Source organism: Spea bombifrons, chromosome 7 (genome assembly GCF_027358695.1).
Source record: "Spea bombifrons isolate aSpeBom1 chromosome 7, aSpeBom1.2.pri, whole genome shotgun sequence".
Lineage (NCBI taxonomy): Eukaryota > Metazoa > Chordata > Amphibia > Anura > Pelobatidae > Spea > Spea bombifrons.
In genome coordinates this window covers 14,059,629-14,086,711 of record NC_071093.1, presented here as the reverse complement: position 1 = coordinate 14,086,711, position 27,083 = coordinate 14,059,629, and the positions used below count along the sequence as shown (strand labels likewise).

General features: G+C 37.0%; 1 protein-coding gene across 1 annotated transcript; it reads left to right on the top strand.

The window, feature by feature from the left end:
* The first annotated feature begins 411 nt into the window (after positions 1-411).
* On the top strand, positions 412-26,440 carry CWC22 (CWC22 spliceosome associated protein homolog). Its single transcript, XM_053471210.1, has 18 exons — positions 412-620; positions 3,246-3,310; positions 4,439-5,167; positions 6,554-6,682; positions 7,337-7,505; positions 7,647-7,700; positions 8,377-8,512; positions 8,858-9,064; positions 11,564-11,626; positions 12,400-12,507; positions 15,180-15,261; positions 16,485-16,545; positions 20,804-20,881; positions 21,352-21,504; positions 21,849-21,976; positions 22,812-22,913; positions 23,005-23,180; positions 25,910-26,440. The coding sequence occupies exons 1-18, from the start codon at positions 594-596 to the stop codon at positions 26,107-26,109; spliced, it is 2,667 nt and encodes an 888-aa protein (XP_053327185.1). The 5' UTR covers positions 412-593; the 3' UTR covers positions 26,110-26,440.
* The last annotated feature ends 643 nt before the right edge of the window (positions 26,441-27,083 follow it).

The following is a 27,083-nucleotide window of genomic DNA, read 5'->3' as shown; positions in this document are numbered from 1 at the left end:
TTTTTTTTAGAAATTGTAAAAATGTTTACATATTTTGTGCATCTATTTCCCCAAACTGCTTTTCAAACTCACTTAGCACACTCAGCAACACTTTTTGAGTACTGCAATGCCCCACATGCATACATTTTGGTATTTTTATTTTCTTTTCGTGCCCTTTTTGTGGGGTTACCTGGAAGATTGCTATTAAAAGACAAATAAAAAAAGGTTGCTGTGACTTCCACCGCAGTGCTTCTATCGGTTTCTATAAACTTAGTTCTGGGCACTTAATCTTGATCGCGCTATCAAGACCATTGCTATTATCAGTTCGAACGTGTAATTATACAAGTTAAACTGCATTAGACGAGAACGCTTTTATCCTTTTTGACTTCAGTCGGTAGCCGTTAAGTGCGTTTCCTACGTCACCTACTTGCGTGCTGGGAAACCGGAAGTGGAGGATTGTAGCCGTGTGGACTGCTTTCGAGTCCCGCGCTTTGGAATCGTATGGAGAAGAGTAGAAAATAACAGGCGCTGATTGCTTTTGTGGGAACACTTTCATCTAAACGGGTTATAACCGGCTATTGTGTGTCTACCGCGGCAGCAGTACGTCTATCACAATGAAGAGCAGCGTGACGCAAGTGAAAGTGAGTAGTGGTGTTAAACGTGTTTTATGCGTCATTTCTATGTGTTGGTGTAGCTCAGAACCCCCCAATTGTATTGAATATATATTTTTGAGAGTCTACAACTGGCATGAGATCGAAAGTTGACTCTGTCTGGACTAGTCTCACAACCCTGATTGATGGGACACCATAAATATATTATATACACACACAGACCTACGTAAGTCAAGGTCCATTAGCACAATGTGCTTTCATTTCAACGTTTCTGAAAACGTTTTACAAAATAGTATTTTTCAAACAAAAATACATTTTGTACTAATAAAAGTAAACTTTAATTACTGAAAATCATAAAATTTTAATATTTGATGTGACCACCATATGCTTTAATGCTCTTTTAAAGTGTCTAGAGATGTCCGTGTGTTTTCCAGATGTCCCCAAAGATGCTCATGGGGGCCGAGGTCCTGTGAATGCAATGGGGACAGGCAAAGCATCCCCCACACCTGAATATTCCCCTTCACCATAATTAATCGTGGGATTTACACGCTGTGTGGTGGTCTCCATTTATGAATTCAGTAATTGCAATCGTACATTTCCAATTTTTGATTTGCCAACAAACAAATCTTCCACTGGCTTTAATTGTCGATGCAGATGTTTTTCTATATTTTATATATGTGGTCATTTTAGCTTTGGACCAAAGTTATTTGGTTTTAGATAATCTCTGCAGTATGTATTGTGTTGCCTTCTTAATAGTACGCCCATAAAAAGTAAGATGTCCCTACAAAAATACCGGTACTTCAATAGAAAACACAGTAGAGTGTTTGCCACATTTGTGCCAGTTTTCCAGGTTATCATTTGATTGCCTTTGGTTGTGGGAGTGGGGTCCTGACATGCCCCTCTCTGGTATGTATACAATATATTGTTTATCTTTTTGGAGCCTGAAATCCCCCTTTATTGTGACTCTTGACATCACATGTGATATTGAGAGATTTCTTTTCCCTATTATCTATATCTAATATCTATGCTGCCCATTGCGTGGTAGCTGAACAAGCAAGGAGATGCCAAACCTGTCACCACAAAACTTTGAAAAGAAAAAAACCCCAAAACAATCATACACTGCCATTGGTGCATAGACTTTATCAACCATCCTTTTTTGACATATTATAACCAGGGCCAGATATTTGGAACTTCTAAGAAGCCTTCATTTTAATAATAATAATGTCCAATGATCCCCCAGAGATGACCAGCAATTGACTGTAAATTAAGGCCCAGTATGACTTCCATGCCCAAACATTTACTCCCAAGCATAATGTCTTCTTTTCAGGCAGGATATCCCATCAAAGTTGTCACTGGCATAAAGTTATACAAACTTTGCGGAAGCAGTACTAGATATATGAGGGGAAAGACACCTAGATTCCCCATGCTGCCCAGACTAAGTTGACACAAGTGGGAAAAATGTGCGGGACCTCCTTTTGCCATTTTTGAATAACGACTGCCACCTCGGGGTAGGTGGTTATAAAAATTTGAATAACTCTGGGCTGGTATATTTCTTTGGCACCCCACCCGGCGACACATCAGAGATAGAATGTAAAGGCTTCCTCACGCGATTGGGTCACCCCAAGCAAAAACGCAGCACAATAAGTAGTTTGCGTACTGAACGAATCCTAGCCCTTAGGTACACAGACAAGAAAATGTATGTGTATGCTCTCTCCACCATATACAATGAACCTAGTATACCATGCAGGCTTGTGGCTGCACTGGCTATGATGTCATTTCATGTTTGGCGAGATGCCCTCATGCAGCCCTGTTTGTTTCTGGCAGTGTGCACCAGAGAAGGAAGTAGTGAGACGAGCAGATCTTCTGCATTTTAGTGGATGTGGGGAGAAACTCACAAGGTGAAGTCCCCAGGATGATGGGCTCTGTATGAGGCGTGCTGTTATGCTGATGAAATGTGTTGACATGGTGTTAGTATGTCAACATAACATTATTTAGTTGTTAGACCTACCGTGTTTATCGGCGTATTACACGCACTTTTATAACTAAAATATGAAGCTGAAACCCTACCTGCGTGTTATACACTGATGAATCCTAGAGCTGCGCGATTTGCAGCCACGTTTCCCTCTCTTCCGGTCCTGGGAGGGCGCGTGTTATAATCATAACGGTATCTAAAGAAAGCCTTTCTTGATACCGTGTCTGGTAAAAAAATAAATAAATAAAAAAGTGGACCTAGAATAATTAATGTTATTTGAAGGCAAATGATGGTCACACCAAATATTGATTTGATTTACATTTGTGTACTATTCACTCACTTTACATTTTATTAAATGATAAATAAACTATTAGCATGTCTGTTTTCCAAAGCACTATTACTTTACAGTGTTTTTCACTGCTTTACTGTTTTCACTGAATTACTTTTCAGTGTTTTTCTGCCTAGAACTTTCCATGGTATTGTACAAGGTATGTCACTGGACCTTTTTCTTTTACGTTCAGTTACGTCATCTCTCAGAGGTTGATACCCCAACCTATGCGTTTTCTTATTAATTTAGAATGTATCTTTGTATCTTGTCGTTCTGGGATGTTCAAATCTTGTATACTGATGTAGACTAAAAACAAAATCACATTACACTCTAATATAATTTCTATTATTTGCAGAGTTCTATGAACTACAACAGACCAGCTGATCAAAATTCCGACCAAAGTTCTTCTCCGGAAGACAGGTAGGGATGTTTAGTGCATTGTTCCAAAGTGGTTAGTGCTTTATATAGATATTGTTAAACGATGCGAGTATGAATACTATACATTAATAGCTTTCTCTGAAGTTTTTTCGAAACTAGAAAACGCACACGCATCAGGGAGACTGAGAGTTTCAGTTTGACGTTAAAGTGACATGTCATGTTTTAGAAAATAATTACAGCTCCTTGGGACGGTCTGTGGTAAAATATCCTGAGACTACAACAATTAGCATTTTTAACATAATTGCTAAATACAGGTGTGTTTTCTACTTTTATTTTTAATTATGTGCATTTATAAAATATATATATATAACAATGCAGTAATGCGCGTCTTAAAAATACGAGTATTCTACTCAAACATCTTCCGAAATAAGTATATTTTATGTGGAAGGTCATCGCTGCCACAAATTCAGTAATGATAGGTCAAGAAATGGAAAGTATAAAAAATCAGAGGATACAAGGTATGTTAAGAAAATGATCAATTTCATATATTTGAATGTTATTCAGCGAAAGCTTAGTTTTTTAACAGTAAAAATATATTTGTATTCCACGATAATTTTCCAATGATAGGATACACTTAGCTTCTTGGTAGATGCATATTCTTGATATTCACTTAATTTTACAATCTGCTCTAAAAACCTGTTCTATCTAGGTTGGGCTATTGTAGACTGTCTTTCCTATTATTAGTAAATGTATAGCTTATGAGGGTTTCTTATAGCTGTGTAACTTTGTTTTCCTTTTTGGTTTGGATATAAACCCAGAAATGTCTCTGGCAAAACACATTTTACTCTAGGTTGGCTAAACTTACAAAGAAAACTTTTCATATAGCTTTAATCTTACTATATGGGCAGTTTATGCTGCGTCTCAGTCATGACACTTTTTGTTCATACTTGTTATTGTGGTAAGATAATATTTTAATCTCGCCTACTGCTTCTGTTTAAGTAAATACACAGCTAGCTAGTTAGTGTTATGTGCAAAAATTACTGTTTTAAATAACACTGCCTTGCCTCTGTTATTTGTGTATTGGTCAGTGCAATATAGTTTTGTTATACTAAAACACCACTGCATTTCTGATTGCTGCTCCATTTTTTTCTTTTTTTTTTTATGTTCCAGGAATCGAGACCGTTACAAGTCGAGAAGGGTTCAGGACTCTGAGGATGACCGGAAGAGAAGTGATCAGGACTCTGATGATGACCAGAAGAGAAGTGATCAGGACTCTGACGATGACCGGAGGAGGAGGGATCAGGACTCTGACCGGAAGAGAAGGGATCAAGACTCTGATGATGACCAGAAGAGAAGTGATCAGGACTCTGACGATGACCGGAAGAGAAGGGATCAGGTCTCTGAAGGTGACCGTAAGAGAAGGGATCACGACTCTGGCGATGACCGGAGGAGGAGGGATCAGGACTTTGACCGGAAGAGAAGGGATCAGGACTCTGACGATGACCGGAGGAGGAGGAGGCGCTATCAGCACTCTGACGATGATAGGTGGAGAAAGAGGAGGGATTGGGACTCTGACTTTGACCGAAGGAGGAATCGAGACTCTGACTTTGACCGAAGGAGGAATCGAGACTCTGATGATGACCAGAGGAGGAGAAGGAATCAGGACTTTGATGGTGACCGTGACCGGAGGCGATGGGATCATGAGAGTATCCCCAATAGAAACAAAATGTCTCCAGAGACCAGGCGAAATGAGGAGCAATCGGAAGACCAGGTCCTAGCAGAGCCCCCTGTGAAGAAAAAGAAGGAAGAATTGGATCCGATCCTAACTCGCACAGGTGGTGCATACATACCTCCTGCCAAACTTCGCATGATGCAAGAACAGATAACTGATAAGAGCAGGTAAATAAATCTTTTAAATCAAGACAGCCGTCTTGGCAAATTACCTCCGTGAAAATTGGTGCATTTTAATTTTTTTTTCTGTAGCTGTCCCTTGAAATAAAGGTGAATACTGATGGGAAGTTAATGTTTCAGCATAAATATCCACTTACAGAAACGGCACACTGAGGATTTATGCAGTGTGTAAGCGAAAACATAAATGAGTCCGTGCCCACAAATAAGTATGACATTCTAGATATACTTAATCCAAAAATGATCAGCTTTTTTATACACACCTCTTCAAATGGTGCAAAATACACATAGCGGTGTTCAAGAAGACAAACTCATGGAATTCCCCAATGTTTCTGAAAACAAGCTACCTTTCTCATGTGGGAGATGAAGAGTTCAAGAAGGTCGTACATATTTGTTGGTGTGTGACTCATTTGTATATTTGCTTCAAATGTTTGAGTTGTTGTGGAAGAAGGCTCTTTTAATCATGCGCACACTAATACACCCTTTTTGGTTTGTTTCATGTTGATAGGGTTATGAATGGTGTACCCCCTATATACTATATTTAAACTGGAAAGTTTGGCTATTTTACCAAAAATCTGTACTCTTCTGAAATAAAAGGCAAGCTTCATGCTTGTAGAAGTGAAAGCAGTGCCAATTATCCAGTAAACCTATATTCTCCCACTTATAGGAAACATTTTCCATCCTAATTTAAATCTTTGAATTGGGGGTTGTGGCCTAAAATTGGGGATTTAGATCTTTTCGATGTCTTCCTACCATCGCCAACCACTTCCTTGCCCCTGTCTCCTTTCCTGCAGTGCTTTTCTTCTTGTTCTTGAGTCTTTGTGCTCAAAAGGGTTAGGTTAGGAAAACTGACCATAGCCTCTCTGTTCTGAAATGGTGAATTTTCAGAAATGTATTAGTAGAAATAAGTAAGTGTCACGGCTTTTATATAGACATTGGAGCACAATAAAAATAACTTAGCTAAAGCGGATATTAGGTAAAGGAAAGGGAGCTGAATAATTGAATCCCATTTGAATGCCAGATTTATTGTTTTCTAATTCTTTTGAGCTCTTTTTTTATTGTTTAAATTGCAGTCTAGAACAAAATCCAGCCGTGACTTTTATGCTGTGTGCTGTGTTCATGGTAATTCTTATTATGAATGTATGCAATGCACTACACGATTTCATAGACAGATCTTTGCAAATGTTGGTTTCCATGAAAGAAGTTGTTCAAGCCAGCTACAGCCATGAAGTATCAGTACACTGTACCTTTTTTGTTTTGATTTACTGTTAGTCCTATAGATTGACTCTGTCCAGTTCCATAATTATCTAATTATCGTGTGTGCCACTTTTGTATGTTGATTGTATTTTTTTTTTCTTTTCTATCTTTGCATGATAGCTTAGCATATCAAAGGATGAGCTGGGAAGCTTTAAAAAAATCAATTAACGGTCTTATTAACAAAGTGAACGTGTCTAATATTGGAAATATTATCCAAGAGCTGCTTCAAGAAAACATTGTCCGTGGAAGGTAAGTGTTTTTCCGCCTTTAGAGACAGCCTAATATCACAAACAGCCCTACTAACAAAGTAAATATTGTAAAGTTCTACATAGGTACTTGTATGTATTATTTTCCTGTCCCCCCACCCCAAAAGTGCTTACTTGGTGCAAACACCCCCTCTCCTGTCTGTTTGGCACAAGTTATCATTGCTTGCCAACCATTGTCAATAAAGCACTTCTAGTGTAATCAGCTGGACAACAGTCTGTCGGGGGGTGTCTCATTTGAATTCTAACCATTGATTTGGAGTGACAGAACTGATACGATAATACATTATGATTGGTATATTGTAAACATGGCACAAACTGGGCACCTGCTTCTATATTAGGTGTATCTTTACTTGCAGAAATCCAGAGATTTGCCTAAATGTTAAGCCTAGCTTTATACATATTGCATTCAATATTTGTGGGAGAAGTGTAACATGTGACCATCATTAAGTGGGATCTAAGCTTAGCCATATTGACCTTTAAAACAACTTGTTTGCATTAAGCTGTTTTACTTGTTTAATAAATAACATTAAAATGTTAGCATTGGTCCTGTGCTTAGACTGGAAAGGTTTGATGCGTCTCAAGGGGGTATTTCTAATAAGCAATCAATATACACTAATATGGTTACAATTTCTTGCAGAGGTCAGCTGGCTAGATCAGTTCTCCAGGCACAAAGTGCATCTCCCATCTTTACCCACGTGTATGCAGCAGTGGTAGCTATCATCAACTCAAAGTTTCCTCATATTGGAGAGCTCATATTGAAGAGGCTTATTCTTAATTTCCGAAAGGGGTACAGAAGAAATGATAAGGTAATATGTTATATATATATATATATAAATATATATATATATATATATATTTATTTATATATATATAATATTTTTTTTTTTATTTGTACATTAAAGTATGATTTCCCCTTAATTAACATGAACGCAAAATTGTTTTTTCAGCAACTTTGCTTGACGGCATCAAAGTTTGTTGCTCATCTCATCAATCAAAATGTGGTAAGTTGTTGTGAGCATTAAATTATGGATACTTGTGACCATACTTTGTAGTTTTTGAGTATGGCAGTACACTAGTGAGTGACATTGACTGGAAAATTGCAGACACAAATGTGTCTACTTAAAAGAGTGAATTCTTGTTAATTGCAAAACAATATAAGAAAGATCTTGGTTTCCATTAATGATTCCAATGCAATTGACAGCATCTATAAAATACTTCACTCTTTTCATCCTTGTTACTGTTTTAAGATGGTCTGGGTGATGACCTGGAATTTTGAAAGGGTAGAAGAGAGGTTTATTTTCTTTGTTTTTTTTTTAAAGGTATATTTTAGTTACTCATTTTAAAGATTAAGGAGTATGTTTGCAGGTTTTAATGGCTTATTGGAAGGCATACTGTACAAAAAAAGGAAATGTCATGGTAAGCTCTCTTTAATGGACTAGCATGGCAGCAGTACTAGTGACTAAGTGCTGATTTTGCTTAAAATTATCTTGATGAAAAAAAACATATCATGGAGGTCAGTATAGCATTTGATAGACAAAACTAACTTTGTCTTGAAACTAATATTGAGAGAGCCTGTGTTGTGCACCAAGCACATCCTGATGTATAAGACGTTATTTAGACGTGGCACTATGTAAGCACTTTTTGCCCTTTTCCCCTTAAACGTGTGTGCTATCCTAGGCCCATGAGGTACTGGCTTTGGAAATGTTGACGCTGCTGCTTGAAAGACCTACAGATGACAGCGTTGAAGTCTCTATTGGCTTTTTGAAAGAAAGTGGACTAAAGCTGACCCAGGTTACACCCAGAGGTATAAATGGTAAGTGTACATCATTTAGGCTGTTATTCCCACAATCGTCATGCATTGAAAACTGTTCTGAATACATTCTACCTTCCTTGCCAAATAGAAATTGATGCCGTTTTAGTAAAAAAATGTATTCTGTTTAATACGTTTTCAAATAACAGAACTTTTCTTCCCTTTCTTAAACCTGTAAAACTTAACACGATATTCTCTGGCTTAAATAGTAAAAAGTAGAAAAGATTATTACAGTAAAATCACCATTATGTTTGCGTTCTTTTAATTTAAAATAATTGTGCATTATTGTAATTGTATCATAACTTGTGGATAAGTATCCCTCTAAATTCCTCCACGTTTTCTCTATAGCTATATTTGAGCGGCTTCGCAACATCCTGCATGAATCAGAAATAGACAAGCGTGTTCAGTATATGATTGAAGTCATGTTTGCCGTTAGAAAGGATGGATTTAAAGATCACCCAGTGATTCCCGATGGTTTGGACCTTGTGGAGGAAGAAGACCAGTTCACACACATGCTTCCTTTAGAAGATGACTATAATCCAGAGGATGTTCTCAGTAAGTCTGTTTTCTAAAGAAAAATATTGCGAGTCGGATATGTGCTACGATTTCTTGGGACTGTAACATTTTAGCTGGGATAGTGGTTGGGTATTGATTATAGTGCAGTTTTTATTTGTATTTGTTCATTTTATCCCCCCACGTGTGGTCTGTAAAGTAGACTGTGTAATGTTTCATGCACTTAAAGGGAAAGTCGCATGGATGAATATATTTTATAAGTATTAAATACAGTACTATATAAAGAAATGTTGGTTACCCTTGGTGAAAACGTAGTTTTCTGTTTTTGTTCCAGTAACCTTTTTATTTGCAGACCTGGATACTGCTATTGCTCTCAGTCATGTGATAATTTGGGTGACTTTCCGATCTCCAGCACCTCACTGAGTTGATTCCTTGTGGCTAACAAAGTGCTGCTTAATTGTTCTTGTTAGAGGTTTATACAGTCTATACAGTGGGAGGGGCACATGGTATTGGACACCTGTTTCTATTTTTTTATTTGATTGGAGATCCCTTTGAGGTATTTAAAGTGAATGGTACCCCTTTTGATCTCATGATGACATCACTGGAGTCTAGTTATTTTTTTGTTTTTATTTTTTTGTGTGTATATGTGCTTCATTTTGCTGGTCACAGAACCTATAATCAGTCTGCAGGGGAGCTTATCAGAGGTCTCAGGAGGGATGTAAAATATCATAAAGGGTTATCAGGGGCCAGTCATGGGGATATATAAACTTAGAAACCATCAATGAAATTGAGGCATTCAGCTACACCAAGAAAAGTTCCAAGGCCCGGTTTGACCAGATGTCAAAATTCCAAAATAATGCACACCTTTCAAATCTTGCCTTTTATTATGCATGGGGTTATCGCTGTACGGGAGATGTTACTGAATACACACTGGGGTGATGTTTGACAGTGATATATACCAGGAACTAAAATTTAATATAAATATCTCTGTCTAGTTTTCAGAAATATATGGTTTGATGGAGGTAAATTGAATTGGCCAGATTGAAATAGGATAGGACATGGACGTAGGATTTGAAAAAATAGCCCTATAGCTTACAAAACAATGTGTATTAAAGAAAGACAAATATTAGAATCTATTAGGCAGGGTTTTTACAGTAGCTTTTGTAGATTAGTAAAATATTTTTAAAATAAGTCGGTGTTTTTAAATTTTTCACCATTTTTTTTATATATAGTACATTAGGTAATGTGATGAAAACAATGGTCTCTAAAGAAAGCCCTTCTTGCCCTGAAAAAAATATATAATTTGTTTATATAAATATGAAAGAAGAAAATTACAGCCAAACACGTTAAAACAGCCTCGGTCACAAAGGGTACAAAAATTAAGAAAACAGCCCAGTCATTAAGGGGTTAACCTGAAGCTAGTAATAAAACCAATCATTGGGAGTTCTCCTTTTAAATCTTAAAGTTTTATGGACTCCCTGAGTGGATTTGTTTGGTTATGGCCTCTAAAATCTCAGGAAGAGCTACACATAATGGGGGGGGGGGATATATGTGCTTGTTATGTGCAGCAAATACTGGCATCTGTTATTTTGGCTCAGGCAATATACATGAATGCAGCACCACTGAGAAAAGCATCAATGCAAATAAAACACCGTCTTTTATCTACGGTTACAACTTTGTAGTGTCGCCATTGTCATTAAAGATTGCGCACAGTTCCGATGACTTTTATCCCTTTTCCAGATTGTGTGGAATGACTTGCTGCTACACGTTGTATCAGATTTTGCTATCCCTTTCAGCTTTCGCTTTGGCCTTGTGTAAGATGCTCACAGGCCAGGAGCTGTGCCATCTGGTTAAAGCCTCTCTAACAGATATTAGAAAATCTGCTTGTGTTCAACTTTTTGTTTTATAGTGGACTTGCTTAGAGTGTTATTGCTGTGTACATCTTAATAACAATTATCAAGGTGAGATTCAATAGCAGAAACATATAAAATTACAGGAGCTTCATAGGCTGTTGGCTTGTTTGCGATGGGTCCTCTTTAGCTTTTGTTTCTATGAATACATATTGTTAGGTTATGCACTACTTCAGGGCTTGACATAGGATTTGTCGAGCCCGGCACTACTTGTTAAGTTCTGTTTACCCATTATGAGGGCACCATTTAAATGAATACAAATAGAAGAGAAGTGTGATTACTTAAAGATGAATAATGAAGTGATGATGGCAATTATTATTGAGTGATGACACATCGGTAGGAAAGTTACATGAAGGCACAGTACAGATTATATGATATCCAAACATGTTTAGATGCCCTGAAAATTCGTGACTTGGGTTAGCCCTTCCTACAGTACAGTTTTACCTCTATTTTCTGCCAGTAGCATATGAACCTTTACTACAAAAATGTGTCACACTGAAGGTTAATCATAAAAGAGCATTAAAGATACTCAATATAACAGACTTTACTGCATGGTTTAATTCATGCTATTATGCCTTTTAATACTTGCGTTATTTCAGCTGTCCATAAAACTATTATTTTTGTATTGCAGATGTCTTCAAAATGGATCCCAACTTCCTTGAAAATGAGGAGAAATATAAGACCATTAAAAAAGGTATGCTACCAGTCCAAACGATGAATGATGTAACATTTGAAAACTGAAGTGGTGACATGTGGATGTTAAAATGAGTTTCCACTACTGCGAGATTAGTGTTAAACCTTCCTCTAGCTGCCTAGGGTGTTTGAATCATAGGAGCACTGGACCGACATGTGCATGCTGTAACCGAAGATGCTTAAGGTTGGTAATAGTTTTGTGCCAGACTATCCATGATACTTCCATCCCCTTGGATTACTTTTTTTTTTTTTACCTGTTGACTTTTTAATTCATCTCTCAATTTATCTTCAAGTTTGTGCTTTAAAACATTTTCATTTAGTATGTTTCAGAAAAAAATTGTGTGTACATGTATTTATACCCACACACATACATGAATGACTTCTTACAAGAAATATAGAAATGTACCTTAAAAGGGCAGGAATATACAGGGCTGGACACATTTACGTAGGATTTGTTAGACTTTTAGAAGCCAGGTAGGGCTGCATCCATAGACATGGGTATAAGATGACTCTGAGCCATGGCTACGTAGCTCATAAGTCTGTCCAGCCCTGGTAAAGGCTGTTCTTCATGACACCTGGAAGCTGTGTCCCGACATCATGAAACTAGTGAATGAATCTCTTCTGTAAAGTGTGCTTTGTGTAAGCGCAGCAACGTGCTGACTGAAATACTATACAGTGTGGGGCATTGACATTTGCTGCTGCAATTGCGAGGCAGAACCTTCTATTGTGGTGACTTTTTGTGTACATATTCACCTTATTCTGTGTATTTTTCAGAAATCCTTGATGAAGGAGACAGCGATTCAGAAGGTGAAGATGATGCAGGGGACAGTGATGGTGACAGTGATGATGAAGATGAGGAAGGAGCGGAAGGAGGCGAAGAAGGTTGGTGCTTTGGTTTTGTTTTATAATCGGTAGCAGTGTCATGTACTGCACAGACTACAAATCAGTATTTTCAACATTGCACTAAAGTGGGATTCCGATTTTCCCCAAAACTACAATTTTTTTTTGGCTCTTCATTAATATATTTTTATGATAATTATAGATTAAAATATGTAATGCTAATTTACATCACACAGAGGAGCTGGAATATCTGCCCTCAATTCAGGATAGCCGACATAGGTACTTGTGACGGTACTTGCATTAGTTAAACTTGTTGTTGCCTTTCCCCCATTCATGGATAATTTTGTTATTGCATCCATAAAATGCGGAGAAGAAAGGTAGGTTCAGGACAGGGAAATGACTAGTGGAATGGTCTTTAACTTGTGGAATTTATCCCATGTCTTAATACCCTGCTGTTAAAAAAAAAATATTGCATGCCGAATTTTGTAATGGTTCTATAATGAGTGCACATTAATCATCTGGAGATCAGCACAGGAGATACTAACAACTTTCTAGAGAAACACATGTAGAACGTTTGATAGCAGATTGGCACACAAAGTATTTGTGGATGAATTATTACTGATGTAATATGGAATAAAGATGATCTCACAGCAAAATCAATCTGTCTGTCTGGCACAATATAACTTTCTATTTCTATCCATATTAATGGCTGGTCTCATCGCTGCTGTTTATTCAGGTTCAAACAGCCAGATGTTCTTATATTAATGTGTGTTTTTAGTTGGCGTAGTCTTAAAAAAAGACACTGAGTGTAAAACCGTGTTCATAATGTCCTTTTTGCCCTCCTGGTAACCAACCACCAATAAGCTCACACCATTGAGCACAGTTACTTTTATTTACTGCACCATAAAGTGCAAGAGCAAGCTGTGTATAACGCTCCTAGACTCAAATTCCTTGTTTTAAAGGCAAGCCAGTGTTTTTATTATGGCCCGTTATTGCCTGTACTGTGAGTGGACCTTTGCTGTTTGCCCCTCCTAATGTGACTGACAATTTAGACCAAGTTGTGTTGTCTGCAGGAAAAGAGAGGCTGTTGGGCATTGTGTGTGTGTGTGTGTGTGTGTGTGGTGGAGCTGCAGGAGAGTGTTGTGCGCAGGTAGGGTTAAAAAAAATTGGGTGAGGAGAGAAAGATAAGGGAGAGTTATAAGTTAAAAAGGGAGAGCATGGACTGGCACATTGTCCTAGTACTTTATTTTTCCCAAAGCTCACAAGCCATGTCAACACACCCCATGAAAAGTGAGCTCTATTTGGAGCAATAGTTTACTGGCTTAACATTTTAGCTTTCTTGCTGGGAAGAGAAACTTTGCACATTCTGCTGCATTGGTGACTTTTCACAAAATTGGAGAAAAGTATAGTTACGATGATGCCGTCCATTGGCTAACCGAGTTTAACTGCAAGCTTTCAAGACCAAGTTGTTAGGTCCCTTCCTCGGGCATTAATTAATCAGCATATTAGTTTGACCTCCCGTATTTTTCTCTCTCTGGGTGGGGAACAATCCCATCAGTACTAAGAGCTTCACGTTCTGAATGCTGCGCCCAGGTTGGCAGAAATTCTCTCCAACAGGTGTAGCTATATTTTTGTGGCTGATAGTGTGGGAATTAAACAGTTTGTGTAATGCTTGGCCTGTTTCCCCCCCCATAATGAGGTACACCATGTTAGATGATTTGCCTGTAAAACATACATCTTCACTCTATTTTTTTTCACCTGCAGACAATACTTTCTAGGACGCTCTCCCCAAACAAGTAGTCTGTTCTAAGATACTGTACAATTTAGCAATTGGCTCCAAAACACCTACCGTTAAGTAGGGAAGGCTGGCTATCTGCTCTAGAGCCATTTGGAAAACTTTCCTCCTCTTGGAGGGTGTCACGTGTGTTTCGAAGTACTCACAAGACTTCTGTTAATGAGAAAATCAGTGTGTGTAATTTTAAATGTGCTATATCCTCTGCGAAAAAGAGAGAGAGCGGCTGATTTAACAGCTTCTAACAAAAATTTAATCGAAGCCCAATCGCTGCTTTTGGGCAACAATCCGTTCATGGAGCAGGCAGCCTTATAAGACTGCTTGCTACCATGATAAAATGTGCCAGCAAAATGTATGTCTGTGCATTTATTGCTTTCTGACTTCTAAAGTATTCTCAATAATAGGCCCTGCCCTTCCTATCACATATTATTGAACCCAAAGTCATGTTTTACAATATACAAGTGTTTATAGTTGTGACAATGATTATTTGAGGGGGGGGGGTATGGAGCCTCAGTGATTTTAACAGTAGATCCCTGTCCTGTACTTCCCAGGACAAACATTTGACAACAATTGTGAGTTTAGTTTTCTAAGCATTTTGACTATCCACCTTCTATTCTCCATTCTTCCACTTGCCACCTTCTATTCTCAGAGGCTCCGTATTTACATGATTGTTGTATCAACGAGATACGTCTGCAATTCTCGTGCATTTCTGTTGTAGCATTGGATATGTTATAGTACAGAATACCCTCTTAATTAAAATTTGTTTTCGGTAAAAAAACAGCTTGGCACCAATTGTATCATCTGATAACCGTGAAGTCAGCACTGAACCTGAAATGTGTTTAATTTAGGTATATTTTCTGGGCCTTCATGCTTAATGATTTTGGTGTGGATATTTGTTAAACCAGTTTTTTTTTATTCTTAGGAGAAAAAATGATAATCCATGACAAAACTGAAATTAATTTGGTTTCATTTCGAAGAACAATATATCTGGCAATCCAGTCAAGGTAAATGATATATATATATATATTTTTTGTTATTGTGTAGCAAATTATGCTTCCAATGTTTTTAAAATTTCCCACATGTTAAGCTTGCAACGTCTTGCATCCCTCATCAAGAATACTTTTGTAGATTGTTGGGTAGGTGTCTTAATTTAATTAGGGACTAGCAAATGAAAGGGCTGGTCTAGATTTGTCTGCATTGGGTGTAATTTGCTTGAATAAACCTTCCATCCTATGTATATTTTGTTTCATATACTATTTATGTATGAGCATCAGACTGAAAAGGAACACTTCAAAAATGTTTGGCTTCCAAATTTGTATGATCTGCAAAAAGCCTGGATCAAAATATTGCTGGTGTAATGACTTTCTGTGACTGCACTTATACCTACAGTTGCTTAATGGAGCTTACCGCTTCCTATAACGGCATTTGTGCATTTCTGCAATAAGTATTTGATTTCACTTAACAGCATCTATTGGAGAGAATTTTCAGACTTTAGCCAATGTTTAATAGTATAATAAACTTTCATTCTGATTTTGTTTGGTCTTAGTAACTTTGGTAAAAGGAGAAGTGGGGTGAAGTAAAAAGAGGTGCATTTACGCAAATGTAACGGACTCTTAAATGTGCAAATAAAAAGTGTCTATCTGATCTTTCTAGCTCATTTGGTGAGATTGTTATCCATCCCAATAGGCAGCTCGTGCTTCAAGAGTGCCAATGCATGCCATTCATGTGTGTTCAGGGCACATGTCCTCGCTGATGTATTTGTAGTTTATATTTGCTTACCAAAAGCTAGAAACATAGCAAGATACATTTCTATTTATTTGCTGCACTGTAAATCAATAGGTTTTGTTTTTTTAGGGGAAGCCATGTCTTGTTTTTGTTTCTTGTCCCTGTAGCATATAAGCGTAAAACAGCTTGTTGTATAGTTCTGTGTGTGTTCTGCTCAGTGGTGGTTATCATACAAACTCTGGATGCATTGATCTGATGGACTATGCTGATCTCTTCATGGTAGAGCTTCCTCTGTACAACATTTATTGTTGGCCAAAAAAGCAGTTGAAGTTTATTTTTATTTTATTTTTGTTTTTAAAGTTTTCAGGAAGATGGTTCTTCGTATTTAAGCAGTGCTTTGTAACATGCATGGTCCAATAGTTGAAACTGACAATCTGTTCTTGCTCTTTTACTTTTGAATGCACCACAACTGTGTTCACGTTTTTTTCTTACTATTTTTCAGTTTAGATTTTGAAGAATGTGCACATAAACTGATTAAGATGGATTTTCCTGAAAGCCAGACTGTAAGTTGTTTTTGAATGTTGAAGCGATATGCAATGCTTTAGTATATTCATTGGCTTATTGCGCATTTGCAAGCTTGTGTGTATGTTAAAAACGTTGTGCCTTTTGAATTAAAGATTTATTGATTGCAAATGAACAAACTCTGAAGTTATCAATAAGTCACCAACTTGAAGAGGAGACATGTGTGTCCTTATCCAGGTGCTGGACATAAATGTGTAGGAAACAATGCACAGGATTGCGACCCCACCACACCATTTTTAAACTGATGCCCCCTGTTGCAATCAGTACTTCCAGATATAGTAACAATTTGCATTCTCGCAGTTCTCGTTCAGAAAGCTTATTACGTCAACCATAAAGGAAGCGCTGTGAATGAATTTAGTGTTGCATGCTTAGATTTAGATTATTCAGCAGTAAATGTAATTAGTTGAGATTATTTTACATTATGCACAGCTAATTGTAGTCCAATTTGAGTATCTTTGGTGCTGTAGAAATGCTTTGTAGTATCATTTAGATCTTTTATCATGTCATAGCAACTTCCATAATATGGTTTAAATTGTAATATTTTTAATTGGATGCATTTTCTTTGAGATTTACAACCCACCTAGAATTTCAGAACTATTTTGTTCACCCGCTTGTTATCCTCCGTAAAACGTCACATATAACTCACAAGTTACTATAAAGGAATTATTTCCCAGGAAATTAAGTGTGATCCATCGTTCACTTTAAAGTGTCAGCTCAAATAGCTTTTTATTTTTTCACTAGAAACAACTCTCATATTTTGTTTACGTCTTCAAGATTGACATAAATAAGTTGCCCTTGCAGCTGAAATGGCACGATGGCAGCGGCATCTGAATAAGTTTATTTTATGCTCAGTTTCGTCATTCAAAATGTAGAAAAGTTAGCTAAATATTAAGTGAAATGTACTGTAATATTTTCCTGGCTAGGTCCATTTTTATGTAATGTCTCCTAGTTCACAAGATTTTCTTCTCCTCCTAACCCAACATAGTAAAGATAAAAATGAAAAATCATGATCTCTGCTGCTTCACCAAGTTTCGCAGTCCAAAACAATTCTTATTTCTTCTTGCTATGTCGTTATCTAGATACTTGTTAAAAACTGCGGGTGCTGTGAATATCAAAAAAAAAAATCTAATGCAAAGTTTTAAGTGATGCTATATATTTAATGATATTATAACAGCAACTAATTCAATGCTTTTGTTAGGATCTGAAAACCTTACCCCGTTTGTTAAGTTGCTATGTTAAATGTTAATATAGCTTATATATTATATATAAGCTATATTATCTGACCAAAGCTTTAACAAAGGTTTTTTTTTTTTTGTTAAAATTGTTGTTGGGCACCTTTTTAAATTGTGTTTTTCTGAACTGTTCAAATTTGCTACTTCATCTCTGCATGTTCACAAACAAAATCATTTATCAGTTATGTTTCAGGGAAACGTAACAAAATTACTCTCTCAAAATATCCCAAAGGCCGAATTAAACCCGCAATTTAGATTTTAATGATTATTCTTAAAATCCATCTTTCCGTTTTACTGCAGTTAGGCATATGTTTGCAATTTGAAGTAATTTCCAGATTGAGTTGCTGAAGGCCATGAGGTGCTAGCAATATTAGAACTTCAACAAATTGCCATGATTTTCTCATTCTGATTCTTGTGTTTTTCCCTCCAACGCCTTTGAGGTTGATAGATTTAAGGCACGGTATGATGCCATACTGCCCCCTCAAGGGACATGGGGCACCTTACTGTCCCAAGCTGACAAACACAAGAAAAATATAAAATTAAGTATTAACAAAAAGGTGCAGTTGTGTGAAAAAGAAAGTACACTGTCTTTGAATTCTATGGCTTTACATATCAGGACATAGCAATAATCTGTTCCCCAGCAGGTCTAAAAATTGGGTAAATACAACCTCAAATGAACAACAACCCATTAAATATTACAGTGTCATGATTTATTCAACAGTGTTTGTCCAGTGTGTCTAAGAGATCATTCTGCCTGGGTTTCCAGCTATTCCAATATTGGCATAATACCATGTGTGGACAGGAACTGGAATTTCTCAGATAACACCATATCACAAATGACATTTTAGTGGTCAAGAGTGTTTTCGGAATTCGTACGTAATTGCAAATTTAACAAAATTTGGGAATTTCGTCAATTCGTGCAATTCGAAGCCAGATACTACACCCTACACTAAAACTTTCACTCCCACTCTCTCACTCTCTGTGAATGTCTCCCTACCTTCTCGCCGACCAAACTTCTCTATTCTTTCTTCGTCTGCATCCACTAAGACATAACCTCCTGGGGAAAACTTCTGCCAAAGGGCAAAAGCTCGCCAGGAGATTATCACTTAGATAGAGAGGAGAAAGGAGCGGAGGTGGTCGGCATAGAAGACAGGGAGATATCTATACACCCGCTTACCCACCACTACATCAACCAGAATCTCGCGTGATACGGTAACAAATCTGAATTGGGCTTTCAGGAGAAGTTTGCGGGACATTGCATATAGGGAGTTTTCCAAGATTGTTGTGGCTACATAAGGAACATTCAGAATAACGTTATATTCCCTGATAAAAGTGAGTTATTTTTCACTTCTGTTTAAATGTTCAGAAGACAGTGTATATATGTCACTTAATGGTATTGAGGAACATTATTTAAAAATTAATTTTCTGTGTTTTTAATGGACAGTAAGCAGCTTAAAATGACAATTGGCTTCTGGCTTACTGTGGCACAGATGGCTTTTTAATTGCAATGTGTTTTGTGTTTTCATATTGAGATTTTTTATTTATTTTGCCAATCAATAATGTTCCAAGTGAAATTAACCTTACAAACCATTATAAAGCAAATTATAGGTGGCAATGAAATGGTCTAATCCCACAGAGAATAGGAAACATTACAGCAGGTATATAAACTGTGGGTCTGAGGCAGGGCATTTCAATATATTTTTTTTTATCGTTCTACTCCATGGTGTCAGGAATTGGCTAGAGAAAAAAGGGCCCAAACTCTGTGATGGACAATGCATAGCAAACGCTTTATCTGCTATTCTGTCGCAACAAGAGCTACCAGTAATGGCTTCCATTGCGTTGTGTATAAATATTCATAGAATATTACCCACAACCGCCAAGTACTAGGTTGGATATTACATTTGAGAAATATTTGCGCTGTGTAGCATATTTGTAACAATTTGAGGGGGTCACTGTGAAACTGTACTTTAAAGCTTACAATCTCCTTTCCGAACACCTTGTAGAACCTTGCATATTTAATTAAAATGTTAAAATGCTTAGTTATGTGGAATCACAAGGGAGAAGCGTTGTTTGCGTATTTAGGTTGCAAATTAATTTGTTTCGCTACCGGTGAAGACTTCATTACGATCAAACCACGTTTCACTGTGTTGTACAAGACTCAACTCATTGGCTTTTGTGTAATACCCTGCAGGCTGCATTTATGTTTTGAAATAATTCTGCATAAGTAGAGTTTGATGGCAGTAATTGCTTACAAAATGAGCAAGAATAACTTTTCAAGGAATAAGATGTCAAGTGATTGTTTTTTTTTTCCTCCTTGAATTCCCCCCCCCCCCCCCAAAACATACACAACTAATCATCTCTCAACATGGGTATTCCGGCTTAATGCGTTCTTGTGATATAGTTCTGCCTAGTGGAAACATTAATTTTGACGAAGCTTTCCTGTGCAATGCAGAAAAACTCAATTTGTTTTTAGGTGCATTCTTGAGTTTATGTAAATATCCTTTTTAAAATGTCACATTCAGGATGCTTGCATTGTGGCCTTTTCATTTGGTTTTGCTGTCCTATAAATGTCAGGTGTTGGCTGCCATCTTTATGTGCCATGATTGTAAATGAAACATTCTCCCTGGTGACTGTATCTTTCTAATAGTTTTCATTCTCTCTCTCTCCCTTACCAATTCCACCCCCCATCAGTGCACTTTATATAGTACTGTCCGCGTATTACTTTGGGTAGACGTATATTACCTGTTTTCTTTTGGGGTAGTTTTTCTTCTTGACCCATTTACTACTGTTGAAATATCCCAAAATACCTTGTTTAACATTATAAATGCGGTTCTGTACTGTCATCGATATATTGTTCCTCTTCCGTTATATTTTATTGTGCTTATTACTGTTTCTCTGGAAGAAAGAAATGGGAAATGCCTATCTGCAGATTTACTTTACACTCTATTGTGCTGCAGCTGTGGAGTAAAAAATGCTTACTGAATATTTACGTTTTATTTTGAAACAGAAAGAACTTTGCAACATGATACTCGATTGCTGCGCTCAGCAGAGAACATACGAGAAGTTCTTTGGCTTGCTTGCTGGGGTAAGTTAATGGCTTTAGTTTTTATTTTAACCTATTGTGTCCCATAGATCTCGCCTTGGTATAAGGTATCAACTCTGTAGGCATCGACCAAGGAACACCCATGCAAAACATTTTGTTCTTCTCTTCAAGTAACAAAAGCCTACAGTTCCTTGATAAGCTAAATATCTTCAAAGTAATATATTCAATATGCAGATCAGAGGGTTTTTTTAGACTAGACCTCAATTTACGAGATTTTATTTTTATTTCCTAATTTTATTGTTCTTTGAAGCTTTTGTGTGCATGTGTAGAGTGTGGATTTGTATGGAAGCATCCATTTTTTTTTATGAAAGTAGTTTTGGAAGCGCACAGTTCATTCCCCCCGATTGTGAGATCTGGAGTTTTACCAAATCGCCGTAAATGTAAGCTTTTTGTGAATGAGACTTGTGCCAATATAATAGCTCTTTGTTTTAGTTTTTTTCTTTTCATTTTAGCGTTTCTGTTTACTAAAGAAAGATTATATGGAAGCTTTTGAAAATATTTTTAAAGAACAGTATGATACCATCCACCGACTGGAAACCAACAAATTGAGAAATGTTGCAAAAATGTTTGCTCACCTCCTTTACACGGACTCGATTCCTTGGAGTGTAAGTATTAAACCCTAGAGATGATTGTGCATGGAAATCCCAGTAGATCAGCGGTTTGTGAAATACTCAGACCACCTGTCTGGCACCAACAACCATGCCGTGTTCAAAGTCGCTTAAATACCCTTTCCTCCCCATTCTGGTGCTCGGTTTGAACTTCAGCAAGTTGTCTTGACCACGTCTACATGGCTAAATGCATCGAGTTGCTGCCATGTGATTGGCTGATTAGCTATTTGTATTAAGATATGTAATCATTTGGTTAATTAATGGGTTGTCATTTGCTATTTGTACATGTACATTTTTAGCTAAGAATAATAGCATTCTCGTTTTGGCAATAATTTCCGCAGGTTCTGGAATGTATAAATCTTAGCGAAGAAACAACAACTTCTTCTAGTAGAATATTTGTAAAAATATTCTTCCAGGAGCTTTGTGAATATATGGGACTTCCAAAACTGAATGCAAGACTTAAGGACGTGTAAGTATTTAGAAGTGTTCCTCTGTTTTAGTGGGGTTTTTCTTTTTCTTTTGTTTCTTCAGGGACCAGCGGCGCAAACTACGTTCACATATAACCAAGTCATTTTTCCTTGGTAATATTGGCTCTCTTGATGGCTAGATACGCTGTTGTCATATTGCTAGGAGGCTGAGGCCCGTTAGCACCGCAGAAGAAGCTCTTCTCTAGTAAATGATGAGGATTCAGAAACTTCAGTACATCAGAGTACTGAACATTTAAGTGAGATAACTGTTGTGTTAATTCTCTTCTACAGCAGCTGAGAAATACTGATCATATATTTACATTGTCCGGTTTGTACAAGACAAAATTAAACTCAGACCAAATGACATTTGTTAAGTCCAAAATTACTAAAAATCGACTTTTCTGTAAAACTGCAGGGAATGTATATAACGCCTACAGTATATTTTGGTTATGGATTGGAAGCGCACACACTACATCCTGTGAATTGGCACTTGTTGTTCAGCATAGCCTCCAGCTCATGAGCATTGAATTTGCAGAAAAAAGGTGTTATTGAATGCAACATCTGATCCAAACAACTTTTTTGTTTGTTTTTTTGCATCTTAGACTTTTGCTGTTGAAAGTTTGGATGTACAGACAAAGTACACCAGATGTTGCATAGGTTCCCTCGTAGGCACATGGTTAGAATTGCCCAGGGTAGACAGTATCTTCTGAAACAGCAATTACTCTTATGTAAACCAACATTAAAATTATCTAATTATTTAAACTGTATTTTAGTATAACTGCAGTTTTATGGTTATCTGTATTATGAATGTAATTATTTTTTCCCATTTCCTTTTAGAACTCTCCAGCCTTTCTTCCAGGGACTGTTGCCGATGGACAACCCTAAAAACACTCGTTTTGCTATCAACTTTTTCACATCAATTGGCCTTGGGGGATTAACGTAAGACTGGTTGTGATACTTTTTTGTAGTTATGTGCTCTGTTACTTATGTGCCTTAGTTGATACAGTACTTTCTGTGCTAATGAACACAGGGATGAATTACGTGAACATCTAAAGAATGCTCCCAAGATGATTATGACTCAGAAGCAGAACGTTGAATCTTCAGATTCATCGTCTTCAGAGTCCTCTTCAGAGTCCTCTTCTGATACTGAAAGCAGCTCCAGCTCTTCAAGTTCTGATGACTCCTCAAGCTCCAGCAGTGACTCTGGTAAGTTTTCATTGTACATATACTACAAATGTACAGAATCTGATTAAATAATAATCCAGAAAACCAATTACAAAAAACAAAACAGGGAATTACATACTTGTATTAACTAATACTGTCTGTCATAACAATTTACAGCTGTAAATAATGTTTTCCGCACCTGGCTCAGCCAACATACTTAGATGTGGCTACAGGCTTCATGAGGCCATTGTTAACATTACATGGAAACAGTAGATGATATAAAGAGCATGGTGATTGGTTGAAACCCCTAGCTTATATTTGGTTTCAGAAAACTCACAAAAAAGCACAGAACACGCACACAGGTACACAACCCTTGAGAAAAGCACTTTTAACACCAAAAAGTTAGGTTCATCATCATCTATCACATTTCTTGCTTTTTCTTGGTGTTGTATGTTAGGGTACTGATACAAGGATCTGTGACAGATAATTAATCTGAGTATTAACATACATAGGAAAGCTAACTGTTTATTTTAAGTATGTATGCTATCATTGTGCGGGTTTACCAGGGTGAATAGAAATTGGCTTACTGCATCTAGAGTTTCACCTGCTGGACAAAGTAGATTAATGTATTCTGCACGTGGCCCTTTGAGAAGGCTGCTCTTCTTTTCTATGCTTTGCGGGGTAGCTGGGTCACATGACCCTGCGGTAGTAACTTGACAGGTCCTGGCTTCTACATATTTTGGCTGACTTCTGCGTGTGCAGGTAACTTATGGTTTGTAGTGTAATACACGGCTCATGTTTATGTGTTACAAACCATTTTTATGTATAGCATGGGAGGCGTAACCTTCACTTCTTGATATCAGAAGTTATTTATGTGATTATTCCTCACTTTATCTCTGCCCTATTAAGTTTCTGATTGTTGTGGATTGGCTCTGACTGCTTTAGGAAGGAACATACTAGTGGAAGGAAGATACCTTTTGGACAGAAATTGTATATCGGATTCTGCCTTAGATATTCCCTTGCCTGAAATGAAACGACCATAAATATCTCCAAAACCGGCTTTGCTGATTGGAAAACCATATATATATATAACTTTGTTTGGCACATGCAGTGGCTGCTTACACTTACAATTGAGTGTTGATCTGCACCAGGAGATGTAAGTGGCTTTGAAGGGACATTCAGTCACAAATGCTTTTGGTGCAGAAAGTTTACTTCAGTGATCTTGGCTAAACAAGTGTTTTCACAGAGGTTTCATTGTCGTCTTGCTCTGATTGCAGCATTGTAGCATCGCCAGGCTTTGGCAGCCAGCGTTCATTATCTCGTAGAGGCCGGATTTAGGATTGACACCCTGCCGCGGTTCAGCAGTGCATTGGCACAGTAGTTTGCTAGACAGTAGAAATCTACTGGTGAACGCTTCGTTTAGAAACACTCTGCAGAGCATGCAGAATCATGGCAGCCCTTAATTATATTTTGATGTGGCTGTTTTAAGTAAGGCCTCTTTTTTTAACTGTAATTTTAAAGGAAATCATTAAAACCATGTTTTAATAATAAAAGAAACTCACCGCATTGTTAATATTTCCTTTCTTGTTAACACTTATTTTCCTTTATCTCACTTTTCTAAAAAGCAATTTTACTATTAAATCTCTGTGAAATGCCAAAGCATTTGTTCTGCATGTGGGCCCCATAAAATATTGGTCATTTGTAGAAATGCTGTTGTGTGCACTTTTGATCAATGCTAGCTAAAACTGGGAAATCATTTTTGCTGCATACAGATCTTGCTATTAAAGACAATGGTAATTTTAAGGAAAAGTGCATCTGCAGCCTTATTCATATACCCGCCATGCCTTTGTGTTAAGGCTTGGAGAGCAGATGATGACACAGCATGAACTTCTGCATTTAAGGAGTCTTGCTGATTTGAGATTGATTTGACTATTAATACTACTGCACTAGTAGACACTTTGTGCCTTTTTTAAAATATACTGCAGTGGTATAAGGTCTTCACGAAACATGACTGCAGAAGGGTTTGCTTTGATCAGGCCCGGGTTGTGTCAACTGATGACTCCTCAAATACAACTGTAGTCTTTCATGTATTTTTTTTTACTTAGTAGATAAACAAAAGATGGATAGGGGTGCCAAAACCTTTTCACAGAACTGAAATTATTTGTGCACCTAAGTCACTTTGATAACTAATCGGTCAACACTGCTTTGCTTTACTACATTGCTGCCTTTATTTTCTGTACACAGTCAATGATGTGGGCTGTCAATACACATTCACATTTAGGGATCAGCCGTATCCCTTTGAGAAGGGTAGTTTTTTTTTTTATTATTTGAATGAAAACAAGATACCATATGTGGTTGGCGATTTTGCTAGTAATGTATCTCAAATGTGCTACTGAAGGGCTTAATATGCTATTTCTTTAAATGTTTTAGTTATTGCTTTTACGTGACACCCCACCTGCCTCAACCCATCTTGTGACAAGACCAGGCAAAGAATATAGGGGCAACTATCTATCAGTTGGTGTTTGGCAATATATTTTATTGCTTTCTAATTTTCAGCTATGCCAATTTGGCTCATCTGATCTGCCAATTTCAGTGCCTGCTATAAGTCCTCGGCCATATCTTATTGCTGGAGAACTTTATTGGTGTCCATTGAAATTTATCTCCACATAAATTACTTTTTTTGATGGTTGGAATTTGCCATTTCTACTTGGTTAAAAAAAAAAATATATAGTGTGTGTGTGTGTATTTCAATATTTTTGTTTCTTTCTCAGATTCCCGAAGGAGGAAAAAGACATCACACAAGAAGAAAAGTAAACATTCCCTCAAGGCAGTTACTAAAAAACAAGTTTATGAAGACAAGCGCAAGGAATCATCGGAAAGAAAACCCCGCAAAGACAGACATGACGACAAATCAAGAAAATCAGATAGCAGCTCAAAACACAAATTGCATTCAAGAAGCTCCCACAGATGAGCTCTCTTCAAATAAACTTTTTATGACAGTTAATACTCTGAGTAACATACTGGGGTTTCAAAAACAGCAGGAACGTTTTTACACTAATTTTACTTAATACACACAGTTGTAAAATACTACTTTCTCTATGAAGTGTAATAAACCTTCCGGAGCTGAAACACAATTTACAACACGTTCAATTGATTTGTAGTGACTGTTCAATAAATACTGGCAAAGGAACCTTTTATAATCAGCAGTGCCAAAAAAGATGCTGTATTTTAGTGCTGTGAAATATATTTTTATGGTTTTGAAACTGTTTTCACATCTCTCTATTAAAACAATTCATTTATAACCACTGTTCATTGATGTGGTTACAAAACCTCTTGAGATATGGACTTTTTCATTATATATATATTTTTTTTTATATACTATTTGTGTTCAACTCAAAGTTTGGGAACGGTACGGTGGGATTTTTGTTATGAACATAATAAAAGCTATTCTTACACTAGTAGGTCATCGGTCTCAAAAGGCATTGTGGCATCAACCAAAAGAATCATACCTCCTAGATTAGGAAAAAGTTATTTGAAGCACTGCAATTTCCATCCCCTATTAAATGTAGATCATTAGCAGCTTTATTTCAGATTATGACAAGACAAGACCGAATATATATGTTATATAGAATATATAATGCTAATAAATGTCTACCAACCATAAATCAAATTTCAAATGATTGTTCAACCAAAGAGAAAGTAGTCGAAAGGTTACAGCATATTCAGAACCATAAACATAATGGCAAAGTGCCCAGTATCTGATATGTAGCATGCAAAGTGGCAGGTTAGGGGTTTTGGCAGTATAGTAGTGATGGTATAATTTGTGGAGTGTATTTATTGCACAGATATTTTAAATTGTATAACCAATGAGTGAGCAGCTTTGCTAGGTACCAGTGCAATTATAAGAGATGGCAGTCTAGATATTACAAACTAAAACATCAATAT

Excerpts from the sequence above, each read along its gene's own strand:
- CWC22 (XM_053471210.1), top strand. The coding sequence starts at position 594 with ATGAAGAGCAGCGTGACGCAAGTGAAA. Across the intron at positions 12,508-15,179 it reads AGCGGAAGGAGGCGAAGAAG|GAGAAAAAATGATAATCCAT; the intron begins GTTGGTGCTTTG and ends TTTTATTCTTAG. Across the intron at positions 23,181-25,909 it reads AAGCTCCAGCAGTGACTCTG|ATTCCCGAAGGAGGAAAAAG; the intron begins GTAAGTTTTCAT and ends TTTCTTTCTCAG.